At 39.7% G+C, this 16231-nt stretch overlaps 1 protein-coding gene across 1 annotated transcript in view; it reads left to right on the plus strand.

The window, feature by feature from the left end:
- The first annotated feature begins 1129 nt into the window (after positions 1 to 1129).
- LOC148364311 (guanine nucleotide-binding protein G(i) subunit alpha-2-like) overlaps positions 1130 to 16231 on the plus strand; it is a 90937-nt gene continuing 75835 nt past the window's right edge. Inside the window, exon 1 of the mRNA XM_088338378.1 lies at positions 1130 to 1865. Coding sequence (XP_088194504.1) covers positions 1748 to 1865 — 118 coding nt within the window. The 5' untranslated portion in view covers positions 1130 to 1747. The remainder of the gene's footprint in view (positions 1866 to 16231) is intronic.

Raw genomic sequence — 16231 nt, forward strand, 5'->3', positions numbered from 1 at the left:
CAGAGAGAGAGAGAGAGAGAGAGAGAGAGAGAGAGTTAAAGAGTGTGAGAAAGAAATACGGGAAGGCAGAGAGAAATGGAAAGAGAGAAAGACTGAGAGGAAGCAAGGGAGAGAGAGAAACAAATCAAGAAGGAGAGGGAGAGAGGGAGAGTGCAAGAAAGAAATAAAGAGATAAAGATAAACAGTTTGAGACAAAGACAGAAAGAGAGTGAGAAAGACAAAAAGAGAAAGATAGAGAGAAAGAGATAGAGAGAGAAAGAGAGAGTGAGAAAGCGAGATAAAGAGTGCAAGAAAGATAGAGGAAGACAGAGAGAAACAGAGAAAGAGAGAGAAAAAGAGAAAGACCGAGAGAAAGCAAGAGAGAGAGCGAGAGAGAGAGAAACAAATAAAGAAAGAGAGGGAGAGAGAGTGTAAGAAAGACAAAGAAAGCAAGACGAAGAGTGCGAGAAAGACAGAGTGAAATTGGGAAAGAGTATGTGAAAGCAAAGGAGAGAGAAAGAGAGAGAGAGAGGAAGACCGAAACAAAATACGAGAGAGTGAAACGAGATATATAGAGAGAGACAGAGAGAGAGAAACACAAAAAGACAGAACGTGAGGAAGAAAGACAGAAGAGGAGAGAAAGAGAAAGAAAGAAAGCGAGAAGGAAAGAAAAAAAGAGTTAGAGATAGAGAGAGGTGAAGAGAGAGAGAGAACAAGAGAAAGAGAGAGGGCGAGAACGAGAGAGTCAAGTCACATTTATTTGTATAGCCCCTAATCACAAAAATGTCTCAAAAGAGAGAGGGAGAGAGAGAGAGCGAGAGAAAGAAAGAAAGAAAGAAAGAAATATAAAAAATAGAAAGAGAGAGAGAGAGAGAGAGAGAGAGAGAGAGAGAGAGAGAGAGAGAGAGAGAGAGAGAGAGAGAGAGAGAGAGAGAGAGAGAGAGAGGCAGAGAGAGCGAGAGTTTCAAAGTGACCCGTCTCCTTATTGGTAGCGAAACAGCTCTCGTCATTTACCCAAAAGAGTCGTCTCACAGATTTATCTCGTTCGCAAACGACCCATCCGCACACATCATCCGTTCCTGTGTTGTACGCGAACGGGCGCAACCATTCGACTCCCAATCACGAGTCAACTCTTAATTTAAAAAAGCCTTTTCGTTTGCGACTTGCACACTTTCTTGTCGTGGAGTAACTGCAGGCTGACGCTGTTTGTGCCTGTCGTGGCTGCTGGAGGGGAACTTGACCGCTTCTCCCTCCGGGTGTGGCTTCAAAACTCACAAATCTCCGCCAGAAAGCATGCAAGATGTCCACAAGACAGTAGGACAACCATTTCTTTAAAAACAAAAGACAACAACCGCCCTACTGGAAAGTGTTTGCCGATTCTCTGATTGATCCTTTTTTTTGGACAGCTGGAATACTTTTTGTGTACTTTCCACAGGAACTTCCGGAGTCTTTTTCGTGAGTTTTAGAATGCGTAGAAAAAGTGCGTGATATCTTTTTCTAACGCAACAATTTCGAAAAAAAAAGTTTTTTAGGGCGACTTCTTCCCCCTGGAAAAAAGGGGGGCACTCACGCTGCTTTTGTGACCGAGCAAGTCGCTCGATTTGACGGCTATCGAGCTCCGTGTAACCGTCCCCTCACAAAAAGGGAAGTCGCTTTACTCAACTTTATTTCCCCCCCTTTCCACAAAGAAAGGCTTCAAGCCTCGTATTTTCTTTCTCGGGTGATTTTGACCACTTAAGCAGCAGCCCTGAAGCGAGCACTCGGAACCATGGGCTGCACCGTGAGCCAGGAGGATAAAGCCGCGGCGGAGAAATCCAAAATGATCGATAAAGGTCTGCGAGAAGATGGAGAAAAGGCGGCCAGAGAAGTCAAACTGCTGCTCCTGGGTGAGTTCTTAACGCATCTGCCTCCCCCCACTCCTCCTCCTTACAAAAAGTTGAATTGAGCACGTCAATGATTGAAAACGTTCGGATTTACTACTCTCACAACTTCAGGCAATTGCTCCTCTTATTAATTGCAATTCTCCCCTATTAAGCGATAATCAACCTTACAAACACAACGTGGCACCTATTCACTCACAACAAAACAGACTATGCAGGAAAAAAACAAAGATAATTTGTGTAAACAAATGTCTTTCATGTACGAAATAATAATAATTTTCTTTCCCCACCCACATAGGTATGCTACCAACACCACCGTGTTTTGCGTTACAATATCAGTTTCTCCCTTAAAAACGCCAAACATTAAAAAAAAACATTAAAAAAAACTAGTGTGTTTTCCACTATGAACCCATACATGATTCACACTGGATTTCTTCTTATGTTAGTACTTGAAAAATTGAAACCAATCAATTTGAAGCGAGGTTAGGTCTATGTGCGTGAATACACCGTTCCAATGATCGCATTCGATTTCTTTTCTGGTAAAAGTTTGCCACCTCGGGTTTAGACAAGCACATAATGTATTATTTTTAATATTCTGTGGAAGGATTGTGTTTGTGAAAACATCTACCACAGGGGTGTCCAAACTTTTCAGAAAACGGGCCAAATTTGGTAAAACGGAAATATGCGAGGCCTGACTGACTATTCAGTCTGGCATTCTTTGAATAGTCTTTGATAAATTCACCCTCCGAGAAAGGTTTGCAGCGCTTGGCGATCAGCGTCACGGCCTCATAGGTCGCCTTTATAGCATTTTCATTTGACTTGCAGGGTCTCGTGAGAAAACGCTACTCTGCTGTAAAAATGGTTTGCACCAGCTTCCATTTTTCAGTGTTTGTTTGCAATTAGCTTTTTGCAGTCCGCGTGTTTCGTCTGGCAGTGTATTCTTTGAAAACAGCTGCAGTCTCTTTGCAAATTAGACAGATGCAGTTGTTTCGGATTTCCCGGAAGCACCGGTCCTCGTAATATACTCTCCTTTTTTTGTTTACTGTGGCCATGTCAGAAATAGGGTGGGCTAAAATTCTCATAGAAAGCATTGGGCAAGTTGGCCAATGAGCTACTTCCAACATCTTGAGATGGTGATCCTTTCTTGTACGAATTTATTTTATACTGTGGTCAACATTACTGGCGAGCCACATATTTTGAATTTCATGACAGAGGCCGCGGGTTAGTAAAAGTTTGACCATGGGGCCAGACTTTTGACATGCCTCATCTACCGTGTGTAACGCACATTTTTTACCCTAAAAAAAACAACACAACCTTTGGATGTGTGTTTCACACCAGGTCTTACCGACTGATAAGTCAAAAATTTCAACAGGAATTGAACTCTGGTTGCTGTGGCGAAAATGCCGTATATTACCATCTGGACCACCAGTGTTATAGATGACAGACAATACAAAAATTTGCTTGGAATAGAATTTATTGCCTTTGCAATAGGTGAAATACAACACAAAATAAACATTTGGCTTTGGTACTGTGACCAAAATGGTGTAATGAGATCAAATGTACTGCCTTCTAAGTTGTCATGGTAAATTCTCAATGAACTGCATTTATGTCGCGCTTTTCAAGTCACTGAAGACCCCCCAAAGTGCTTTACATTGTATTTCACACGCACCCATTCACACACACGCACTGATAGCAGCGTCAGCAATGCAAGGTGCCTACCTGCTTGTCAGGGGCATTAGAGGTTCAGTGTCTTGCCCAGAGACACTCGGGCAATTATCTTGAAGGAGCAGCGAACCTGTAACCTCAGAGTTGTTGCTATTAGGCTGTCTCAACTGGGACCCAGGTTCTATTCCCATTGCCTCTAATTGCAAAGTTAGAGAAGGAGATGCAACATTATATACCGATTTATAATCTAAAATCAAGGGTGCTCATTAAACAAGTATAATAAATACGGTATGCCCTCAAACGTCCCAGCAGAGTTTTTGTGTGCTTCACAATAAGATGACCCCTGACCTTTTGCTCTTTATGGCCTGTAATTGACATGACATGCAACTTGTGTGGCCCCGGTTGAGAAACTGGTCATAGTTTGGAGTCCTAATAATGCACATTTTGGTGTTGTTTTTTAGGAAGGAAAAAAAACTTTTGTGGGTCAAACTCCCTGATCACGGACTAGCTGCTATTTGGTCAGAAGTTAACCAGTCCTGACTTTTCCCAGAAGTTTCCGTTTGAGATCGTGCCCGCCTCTGGTCAAAACAAGTCAGAGAGGCAGTGATGAGAGCATGAAATCCTTCCTGACTCTTGTGGAATTCTATTTGGGTCTAAGTCGTGGATTGTGAAGGCTTCATTTTCACATAGTCGCATACTGTCCAATCTTTCTAGTTTTTCTTCAAAAATTGCGCTGTGCTCAGAGTTTAATGTATGCGTTTAATGAAATTTCATGCTTAACGATTTAAAAGTGAGATAAGCTAATTTGGCAAAAAAAAATATTTAGATGTACTGTTCACTTTTTTTTTAATTGGAGTCTGACTCCTTTCAGTCTGGACGTGTTTATTTTTGTATAAAGCGCCTTTTTTTAACCTAGATAAGAACTCGACATTTGTTTACATGTTATACGAGAGGTTTAATGGTACAGATGCTCCCCTACTTACGACCATTCGACTACGGTAGATATATACATTTTTTGGGGGATTTTGAAAAATATCCGGACATTACTGTAAGTTAGATTTTGTATTGTGCACCTTTTTTCGAGTACAGGACATCACTGTAGTGCTTCTTTCTGCCGCCGCCGCCGCCGTGTGGTGCTGTGAGAAGTCACCCAGCTTCTACCCCGAAGAGGAAATCCAATTCCTCTTCCTAGTTTGTGTGTAAACATTCTATATTGTATCTCCGGCGGGCTAAGAACTTTGACTTTTTTATTAATATCTCGTGCATCCATTCAATGTCATTGGTGTAATTAAGAGGCAAGTGTTTATTTTGAAATGAAAGTGGAATAAGAAAGCTTGATGCGGTTGAGAAAATGGTCGGAACGCTTTTTATTCGGCCACGTTTTACCACGGAGGAGGACCTCTTGAAACGCATCTTCCAAAAGTAAGTTAAACTCAACTTAATCTTTTATAGAGCATATTTTTTAATGAAATTATTTTTTTTGCTACAAAACAATCCAGGTTACTTATACAAGTCTTAAACATACTTATATAAACCTTAAACATACAAAATATAGCACTGAAGCAATGTACGAACCAATTCAACTTGCAAACTATTGTCCGTAAGTAGGGCAGTGTCTGTAGCAGATTACCATACCTTTGCGATGATTGATCTTAGAAAATAATCACTCTCTACGATCTCTAAAGATTGGATGCAATGGGAATCGAACCCGGGTCACATCGGTGAGAGCGCCAAATCGTAATCAATAGACCACCAGTTATATGGATGACAAACCAAAAAGTATTAGATTTTATCCTTTTATCTCATAATCACAGAGCAGCACGGCGGCGCAGTGGTTAGCGCATGTGCGGCACAGTTCATGTCATGGGAACCTCCTGCGTGGTTTCAAATCCAGCTCCAGACTTCCTGTGCGGAGTTTGTATGTTCTCTCCGTGCTTGCGTGGGTTTCCTCCGGGCACTCCGGTTTCCTCCCACATTCCAAAAACATGCATTTCAGGTGAATTGGCCGGTCCAAATTGTCCCTAGGTGTGAATGGGCGAGTGAGTTGTCTGTCCCTGTGTGCCCTGCGATTGGCTGGCAACCAGTTCAGGGTGTCCCCTGCCCACTGCCCGATGATTGCTGGGATAGGCTCCAGCACCCCCGCGACCCTACTGAGGATAAGCGGTGCAGCTAATGAGATGAGATGAGATCTCATTATCACGCTGTTTTTATTAAGCGTACCAGAGACCAATGTTAGAGAATGCAGAAGACAAAATGTCGTCTTGCATGATATAAATAAACGCCAAAAAGCACGACGAGTGGAACCACTCTTGTATCTGATGTTGAATTGTACTTTGAAGGACATTAAATAGATGCATTGTAAATTGTATGCATTTTTATTATTGTTATGTGTTATGTTTACAAGTTTTCATTGTCCATAAATTATTTTAATCATGGCCCCACATATTAGATAGATAGATAGATACTTTGTTCATCCCCGAAGGGAAATTCACATTTCCAGCAGCATCCCTGAGCTGAGAACAATCGAGAACAATCGAAAATAACACGGGAGCTGCTGGAGTGGCTGCCATTCGTGACGGCGCCGGAAGAAAAGATTCAATTTGAATCATGTACAAACAAACAAACAAACAATTGAATCATGTACAAACAAACAAACAAACAAAATATTCATGTTTCAATAAGTGGAGTGTTAATAAAATGGGGGGAAAATAATTTCTGATACTGATATAACCAGGTAAAACTAATTTTAAGTTACCTGTCCAAATGAATTAAACTACATTTATCAAAAATGTATATAAAACATCTATTTGAATTCCAAATGGCATGTTTTGGACAAAACTTTGGCTCCTATAACGTTCTTTACAATACAACTTTTTGGGTAGCATTATTCATTATTAGACTTCGTTGCTAAAGAAAACATGCAAATAAACTCTCCAGAGATGCTGTAATTGAGTAATTGTGAGGATTGCAGGCTTGTTTCATCAGTTAAATTAAGCTGCATCTTTTTTACTACAAACCTGCCAATAACGGGTCGCACAAGGTGACATCACTGAAGGGCAACTTGTTAAACTCGAAATCTAAACGGATTAAAACAAAAGTCTAATTATAAGTCTTGTACTTTTGGTTCGTTACACAAGACTGATTCTGAATCGTTTTGGTAGATATGGTTGACTTGGCAACAGTCTTTATATCTAATTGGACTATAAAAGCATGAATGCTCTTGAACAACTGCTGATTTTTGTGATTTGTTTTTTCTTAGATTATTTATGAAGAATGCATTCTTTATGGTGCAACATTCTAGGTAATTTGACCATCTCCGAGACAGAAAACGGTTGAGTTGTGATTGGTTGTTACTTGAGCAACTTTGTTGCTATTTTCATTCGATAGCAAGTGAAGATTTTACTTATTTCAATTCTTCCACCACAATGATTTGATACAATGTTATATTTCAAATGCCTCCAAGACATTCAATATCTCTTTCAAAGTAATATTAATCAAAGAGGCCCTTTTAGGCCACGAAGCCAAATATGACAAATTAACTCCCAGAAAAAGAGCTGATACAGCATAAGGTGGACATTAAGCCAAATTGCTAGATTCCTGTCTAGTATTTCGATCTCTTGCTTATGCCAATATATCATATAATGATTTCTTTTTTCACATCCCTGATAATATGGGATTAGCCTTAAAATGTACTGTCCCTAAATGGAGATTCTTCTCCATCTACACAGCCAATGTTTGACGACATAACACAATATAACAAGAGACCGCAGGAGGAACAACAAAAAAAAACATTCAAATAGTGTAGAATGAGTGCCCTCAGCGCCTCCTGCTGGTAATTAATGTTATGAGCAAGGGGATCAGGCTTCTTTCCAAGCGAGCCATTTTGTATTTTTGATGCAACGGGAATTTACCGTCAGTTAGGGTTTGATACCCTTGAAAATGCTTGAATTTTAATGTTGTGTTTTCAAGGATTGATAAGTGCTTGAATTTTGGATGAAGTGCTTGAAAATGCTTGACAATGTTGCTATGGTTCACAACCAATCTGCTTGAAAATCATCCCGACACATTCTCTGGTGGCTTCAATTAGCTATTTTTCTTCCCTCATGATTAACTGCAGCTGGCATTAGTTTGTACGGGAACGTCCTGTGAAGCGTCATCGCGCCCTTCAGGTCAGGTGCATGTTACACCTAAACAGTGCTCTTTGAAATGTGTATTATTGCTAGGATTACGTATCAATTAATAACATTTATTATGGCCCATGAACAAAAATCAAGGCAGTGTTTCCTAGTGGTCAATTTTAATGGTAAGAACTTACTGCAACTGAAAATGTAAGCTACACATTACCAAACACCTAATATGGTGAAGAATTTTTCTCAAAAATATTTACACAGTTTGTTCTGTTCTGATCTGAATTATATTCGCGATTTGTTTAAGATATAAAAATCATTTCTTGATGAATTTTCACGCAAGATTAAAAATGGCGTATATGAATTGCAGATATATTTTTGGATCTGCAAAATACATGATTCACACTGGATTTCTTGTATTAGTACTTGAGAAATTGAAACCAATCAATGGGCACGTAGTTGAGTAGAAAATAGACTTTTTAACTTTTAGTTTGTAATCATTTGACAGCCTTCCATTTAATATCATCCTTTCTTTAAAGTAGACAAAATGTAGTGTACAGGGAAGGTTGGGAGTTTTTCCCACTCATGTTGAAATATTACCAAGTGATTACACAAACAGTTAATGATCTCAAAAATTCCCAGTGCTACCAACTAGTATCGATTGAGTCCAATTTCCCTGCGTCCTTGTAAGGACAGAGTTTGACTATTAATGTTTCCCCATCCTGCAACTTACCGAAGTTTGTCATCTGGTTGCCTAATCGGAACATGATAATAAGGGTGAAATGTCTTTCCTCTCTTGGTTTTGTTTGAAAACACGGTTAGTTGTCAAATCCTAAACCCGGCCCTCCCAAGTTAGGAGTCTAATAACACGTTCTGCTACATACTGCAGGTTTCATATCAGTAATTACCATCCGGCGGCATGAGAAACAACAGGGGATTACTTTGGGACACTTAACGCAAGCTCTCAATTGTAAATTTTACCATCAAGACACTCGTTTTCGTTTAGTGAAGCTCATGCTATCGTTGTTTCAGCTGTGTTATATATTTAGCTGCGCTGCTTCGATTAAAGCCCAGATTATTGCAGGTGGCTTTCCTATATCTTAGAACGGAGCGCGATAGTGCTGTGACATCTCATCACACCTTCTATGTTTCTTACACCCTTTAAGCATTTGTTGCAGCTGCTGAAAAAAAATCTCACTTCTTCCTTTCTTTGGCAGCGTCACCTGACCGACACTGTACCAGACGCTGATGTCTGACTTTTAAGAGATGAGACTCATGATATGTTAAATAAATACAAATTTCTCAGCTTACAAGTATTTTAAAACAAGCACATTTATACTATAGTCATTCTATGATAGTTAATGTATTTTTTTTCTTAATAATACAGACGCTGCCCTACTTACGAACGAGACCCGACCGATCGTTCGTAAGTTGAATTTGTTCGAAAGTTGCTCCAGTTCTATATTTTGTATGGAATGTATGTTTAAGGTTTATATAAGTATGTTTAAGGCTTCTATAAGTAACCTGTTTTGTTGTGAAACTGAAAAATAAACATTTAATAAAATTATATGTTCCATTACGTTACAAAGCAGGCTGAATGATAAAGCGTAGTACTGAAAAATGAAGCACATTACGAGTTAACATTCTGTGGTCTATGAAGCCCTTTTGAGACAACTTGTGATTTAGGGCTTTACAATTAAACATGCTTTGACTATAAAGATAAAGAAAAATAAAGTTAAGTTCAATTTACTTTATAAAGAGTTAGGAGACTTCCTCCTTCTCGCCAAAAGGTGGACAAAAAAAAAGAGATCCAACCATTTTTTCAACCGCATCAAGCTTTCTTATTCCACTTTCATTTTAAAGGAAACGGCTCCCCTCTTCTTTACACCAACCATACTGAATAGATGCACGAGATATTAAACAATAAAAACGTCAAAGTTCTTAGCATGCTAGAGATACAGTGCAGTGTGTATACACCTAAACCATGAAGTAGAAGCCGGATTTCTTCCTCTGGGTGGATACTGGCTGACCTCTCACAGCGCCATGCGGCAGAAACGAGCACTACAGCACTGTCCTCCACTCGGATCAAGGTGCACAGGATACAATATCTAACTTACAACAATGTCCGGATATTTTTCGACATCCCGAGAAAAATGTTCGTATGTGCTGTTGTTCATAACTCAAATGTTCGCTTTTTTTTAAACGACCTTTTTCTTTACGACTTGGAGAGGCTAAATTCTCACAGGATCTCCGCAGGGGACCGTGCTCTCTCCGTTCCTATTCCCTCTATATACATCGGACTTTAAGTACAACTCTGAGTCCTGCCATGTGCAAAAGTTTGCCGACGACACTGCGATCGTGGGATGTATCGGAAATGGGCAGGAGGAGGAGTACAGGAAATTGATTCAGGACTTTGTCCGATGGAGCGACGCAAACCACCTGCACCTGAACACCACCAAGACCAGGGAGATGGTGGTGGACTTCAGGAGAACCAGAACTCACCCGGTTCCTGTAACCATCAAAGGAGAATGTGTAGAATTTGTCCAGACCTACAAATACTTGGGTGTGCAGCTGGACAACAAACTGGACTGGACTGCCAACACAGAAGCTCTATGTAGGAAAGGGCAAAGCCGACTTTACTTCCTCAGAAGGCTGGCCTCCTTCAAAATCTGCAAAAAGCTCCTGAAAATATTCTATGAGACAGATGTGGCAAGCGCCCTCTTCTATGCGACAGCGTGTTGGGGAGGCAGCGTCAAGAAGAAGGATGCCTCTCGTCTCAATAAACTGGCTAGGAAAGCGAGCTCTGTTGTGGGCAAAGAAGGATGCCTCTCGTCTCAATAAACTGGCTAGGAAAGCGAGCTCTGTTGTGGGCAAAGAGCTGGACAGCCTAACAACAGTAGCTGAGAGACGAGCACTGAAAAAGCTGAGGTCAATCATGGGCAATCCATCGCATCCACTACACAGCATTATCTCCAGACAGAAGAGCAGTTTCAGCGACAGACTGCTGTCACTGTCTTGTACTACGGACAGACTGAAGAGATCTTTTCTTCCTCATGCCATGAGGCTCTTTAACTCCACCCGGCAGAGTAAAGGCCCACATTAAACCACACCACCTACATTGGATATTACCGAATCTTACTGCAATATGTATTCTGTGTAGCACTATTTAGTTACTCTATATAACACGCTACAGTGGGTATTTGCACGTCACACTGGGTATTTGTATATTGTATTCTTTTGGCTTTATTATTGTACTGTTCTCAGCTCAGGGATGCTGCTGGAAATGTGAATTTCCCTTAGGGGATGAATAAAGTATCTATCTATCTATCTATCTATCAAAGAGCTGGACAGCCTAACAACAGTAGCTGAGAGACGGGCACTGGAAAAGCTGCGGTCAATCATGGACAATCCATCGCATCCACTACACAGCATTATCTCCAGACAGAAGAGCAGTTTCAGCGACAGACTGCTGTCACTGTCTTGTACTACGGACAGACTAAAGAGAATTTCCCGTCGGGGATGAATAAAGTATCTATCTAAATATTACACATTGTCCCTATAATTTTCATTATTGACCTATAATTACGAAATATTTTATTGTCTTTTGCTTATGCGTACAAATGAGTTCCCTTATTTTCCTTCATCTACTAATTCGCATCGATTTGGAGCGTAGGCGGACAAAATATGCTTCATCTAAATTAAAGGGGACCAATACACTAACCACCAGGGTGTGCTGTAACTGCACATCCTGTGCTTTTGAAATAAATGTGGGTTCTTTCAATATATGGATTCAACAACTACAATATTGTGGCATTTTTAAAATAAAATTGCCGTCATTTTTAAATCGTTGGAATTGCTCATAAAAATAGCATTGACTGTATTTCAAGTTTTCGTCCGTAAAAAAAAAAAAACTTGATTTACAGAATATAGTTATTCTATTACTGTTATTGTTATTATTATCATTTAACTATAATTATTTCTGCTTTGGCGGACGAATGTTTGTTGTCTTAGCTAAAGGTAAAACTGTCTTCAATAAACCAGGCAACATTTTTTATTAACCATACTGTCTTCATATTCTTAACTCTGTTTGGTGGATCTTTTAGTTGAGAAAATGAGTTCATAGGAGTAGCGGTCAAAAGTCTGGTAGGTGAAATGTTACCAACATCACTGAATAACTCGGATCCATTTTCTGCTTCAACGTTTCAAGCACTGTAAACATTTTACTTCCTAAATATGCTTTAAAGTTTTTCCGTGAGTCCAGTTAGAGACACACATCAAAAATACATTGTTTTTAAAGAGCTAATTGTTTAGCATCTCAAAAGATGATCTTTCTGTGCACGTGTTTCAATGTTTGCACTTTCCACTAACCCATTGTTGTGTCAACAAACAGCAGTTAAATACTTTGTCACATAGTTTCCAATGATGAACAATTTAGAAGTTGAAGCAAACATTAAACTGTTGCTTGGATAACGTTTTAATTGTCTTTACATTTGAAGGACACGGTTATATAAAAAAAAAAAAAAGATCTCGGCTTGATATTTTTGATTTCAATCATTTTGGATGTAATAATATTCCCATGGTCCTAACATTAGCTGGCATACGGTTTCCAAATTCCACTCTATTTTCTTTGTCCCTTTGCAGCCAAAACCACTGTGAAACCGAACAAGTCACATTTATTTTGGCACAGACGAGTAGATTTTAAAAAAAAGTGCAAAATGGAGGTTCTTGTAAAATACCGAGGCTTGCTGAAAATGACGAGCTGAATGGAAATGACCTTGCGACGGCTTGTTTATTTAAGTTTAGCCGAGTGCTTTTTATTATTGTGGGAGCAGCGCACATAAAACGGTATTAAAGCATTCTATCCACTTCATAATATTCAACCCTGGTGAATTTCCCTCTTTATTACACCCTTGAATTGACAATGTGTGACTGTTTGCAAACAAACGCATTTAATAAAGTGTTTTCATTGTATGAGCCGTCTAGTAATTGCACTAAAAGGCTTTTATCATTGTTTACAGGGAAAGTCATTAGTTAATGTGGCATAGACGGGCTTAAAACTCTCATTAACATGTAGTGTGCCCTCTCTCCCCCTTTCCTCCCTGCTCGGTCCTTGATTGACATTGAGTATCCTCCCCTCTGTGAAATAGAATTGGGGAGAGTTTCTCATTACTCCTCTGTATCCATTTCCAGTTTTGCATGAATAAGAAGTTGGCATAAAGTAGCTTTGTGAAAACACAGCTTGCAATTGGGGAGTGTTTCTGCATAATTCACTCTACACACGCATAGCAGTGGAGATTTGCCTTTACCTTTATGCAAATATTTTGGCACGCGTGTTGCTGACTGGCACAGAAGTGACTTGTAGACTAAATAAAAATCAGTTCCTTGTTTTAAAGCCACATAAGGAAGAGGTGCAGAGGGCTGCAACCTTACATCAGTGCTTTCAGTGACATGTTGCTGGACAGTTGTGTTCTTTTCTGACTTTGTTATCCTCCCTGGAGTCCGTGTTGGTTCAGTCTGCAATGTTGACTCACCCAGCGGGCTAATTAACCGCTAGCAAGCGTGGTGCAGACTCACTGAGATTGACCACAGTCGGTCCTGAAAAAAAAAAAGGTTTTTATAAATAACTGTCAAAGCTTCTTTAATTGTAAGTGAAAAGAGTGCCAACATGCCCATTCAAAGAATGCGGTCGATTCTGCCAGTTGGCACTGACACTCGTGTCTCACGCTCACTTGTGTTGCTTCTGTGACGCATGAGAAGAAAAAAACAAAGAATCGTGTGGAAAAAAAAAACCACTTGCTTATCATCCAGTGAAAAATAGTCATACACCTTCTAGATGAGTGGTTGACAACCTTTTCGGTACCACAGACCGGTTCATTGCCTGACAATATTTTTACGACCAGGCTCAAGGACAGCATTAAACGTTTTTGTACTATTTCTAAAAAATTACAATACAATTAAAATGTATAATATTTATAATAATGAACATGAATTATAATCATGTACATAAATCCACTGTGCATCCACGTGGAACGTTTAGATGTCCTTGGAACATCACACCAAAATCACATTAATTCGTTGTATGGATCGCATATACTAACAAGGAGCGCCATGATTTTGAAATGTGTGCGGAAGCACAAGTGTCTGAGGGCCCTGGGAGAACATGCAAATTCCACACAAGGAGTCAGGTAGCTAAAATTGTACCCAGGACCGCTGAAATGTTAGTCGGACGTGCTAATGGCAAAAAGCTCTGGTTGCTATTGTAACGTTTAACTCAAAACGTCACATCGCGTGCCAAGTAGATGAAAATAGAAACAAATGGAGCAACCCTGCGAAAAGCTTGTTGGTTTTATTTGGTCTCTGTGTCATGACTTAAGGATCAATGCATCCTCCAACTCCATTGCCCAAAGTTTTTACATAGCTTCAAGTTTGTTTACAATCGTTCTAGCATGACCTAGTTGACCATCCTCTACACTGATTTGCTGTTTGTGCAAAAGTTTAGTCTGATTATCTTTCGCTGTATATTCGGCAGGCGGGAATCCTTGTCGCCGATCTGACTGTTGAACCGCCAAACGGGCAACTGCGTCGTCTGTGCGAACCACACTGATTTTATATAAAACATAGTGATAGTACCGTATTTTCCGCACTATAGGGCGCACTGGGTTATAGGGCGCACCCCCAAAAAATAGTTTTTTGTCCTATATCTTCCATACACAAGGCGCACCGGATTATAAGGCGCTACAATGGGAACGTCGACAAAACAGTCAGATACTTCAGTCAAACTTATTACCCCCTTAACATTCCGAAAGCTTGCAAAGAAGCAAATACGTGTCGTAGACACGTGCGGATGCGGTGTCCGTACGATGTCACTCAAGTGCATCGTTCCAAATATCATTCGGAAGGTTAAAGTCTTGGGATTCAAGAAATGCCAACCGTTCCTTAGTTTCTATTTTCTTTTTCGCTCGCAACCTTACTGTGCATATGAGAATAAACACTTGGAATTGAGTTCAATTTAAAAAAAGACCCATCACAGAAACATCGATCACTCTGAAACAAGATACTGGGAAAATATGTAGCCGAAGTAGCTCACTGAAGTCGTTGCGTTCAATAATAATGTGCAACCATGGTCCTCTTATATCCGTGAGTCTAGTAAATCCAGGAGAGTAAAATATTTACAAATACAGAATGGTAAAACATGTTTCCTCTATGCCGTAGACAACAAACTTGCTATTCACATTCATCTTTTTCGGCCAATTGCAGGCTTTGTTTTGCCCCTTTAGCCTATGCGAGCCTGTAAATGATAAAAAGGATCCGCCCCCTTTACCTCCGAATAACTTTAGCCAATAGTGATCGATTCAAATGATGATTGACACATTGGCTGGGAAATGAAACGCCGGCATATGTATCCCAGCATACACCGCGGACCACATCGCCTACGAGGAAAAATCTAATCGGCGGCTGCTTGCCTTTGTTGCGAGACCTTGCGACTTAATATTCATCCATATACAAGGCGCACTGTATAATAAGGCGCATAGTCAGTTTTTGAAAAAAAAAAAAAAAAGCCTTTTTTTAAAAAAAATTTTTTTTTTTTTTTTTAAGGTGCGCCTTATAGTGCAGAAAATATGGTAATTCAAAGTCCAGGTCCAATTTAGTCTAAAAGTCTGCCAGTAAAACATTTTGGAACTTAAATCTTTCTGTGCGGCCCAGTAACAAACTACCCACGGCCCGGTGGTTGCTGAACACTTCTAGATTACTAAAGTGGCTATCAAGTATTTAACATGTATAAAGTCCTGTCCATTTTCTGTAACCGGATTACAATGAGCAGTTCTTCAAACTAGCAAGTAACTCATTCTCACAGCTACAGGACTGAATAAAAACATAATGATCGCTATTTCGTTCTGTAATGCAATTCAACGAAACAAAATTGCCATGCGTTGTGTTTTAATTTTGAATCAAGTTAAATATTGCAAGCCTTCTATTATTTTAATATTGCTGAGTTTGGCTTGTAGCCCACTAGTACATGTTTATATTATCTATTCTTTTCATTTTGCCTTTGAACAAAATGTTGAAGATACATCTCGAATTTTTTGACTTTTTGTCAGGTTTTTTTTTTCCCCAAGGCTATCACCACCCCTAAACAAAAGCAGGACTGTGAAAAATCTATATCTATTTGTAGAAAAATTGATATTCGTCTTATTTACGACTTATATTTGAATTATGTTCTTGCCGAATGTTATTGCACAATTTTCTTCATTGCACTATTTTTTACAGCCCTCAAAACCAGTGCCAGTTTCCAAGCAACTATCTTGTAAATATTTTTGCCTATTCATCATGACATTCTTTTAATATTTTCTTTAAAGTCTTGACATGGGTACACTCGTAATAATCTCCTCGTAAACGATGTCCACTATGTTGTCACCAATTGCAATAAAGACCATTCCAATTCAAACTCTACTCACGGCTGCCACCCCTGGCTCAAAGTGTAGCTGCAGCCTTTGTGCACCACGCCAACGCAGTAGATGGGTTTTGATCATTAACATGTTATATAAATACCTAGGACTGAATGGTTGAATTAGAAAAAAT

Source organism: Urocampus carinirostris, chromosome 6 (assembly GCF_059441175.1).
Source record: "Urocampus carinirostris isolate Australia breed hairy pipefish chromosome 6, RoL_Ucar_1.0, whole genome shotgun sequence".
NCBI classification, from domain to species: domain Eukaryota; kingdom Metazoa; phylum Chordata; class Actinopteri; order Syngnathiformes; family Syngnathidae; genus Urocampus; species Urocampus carinirostris.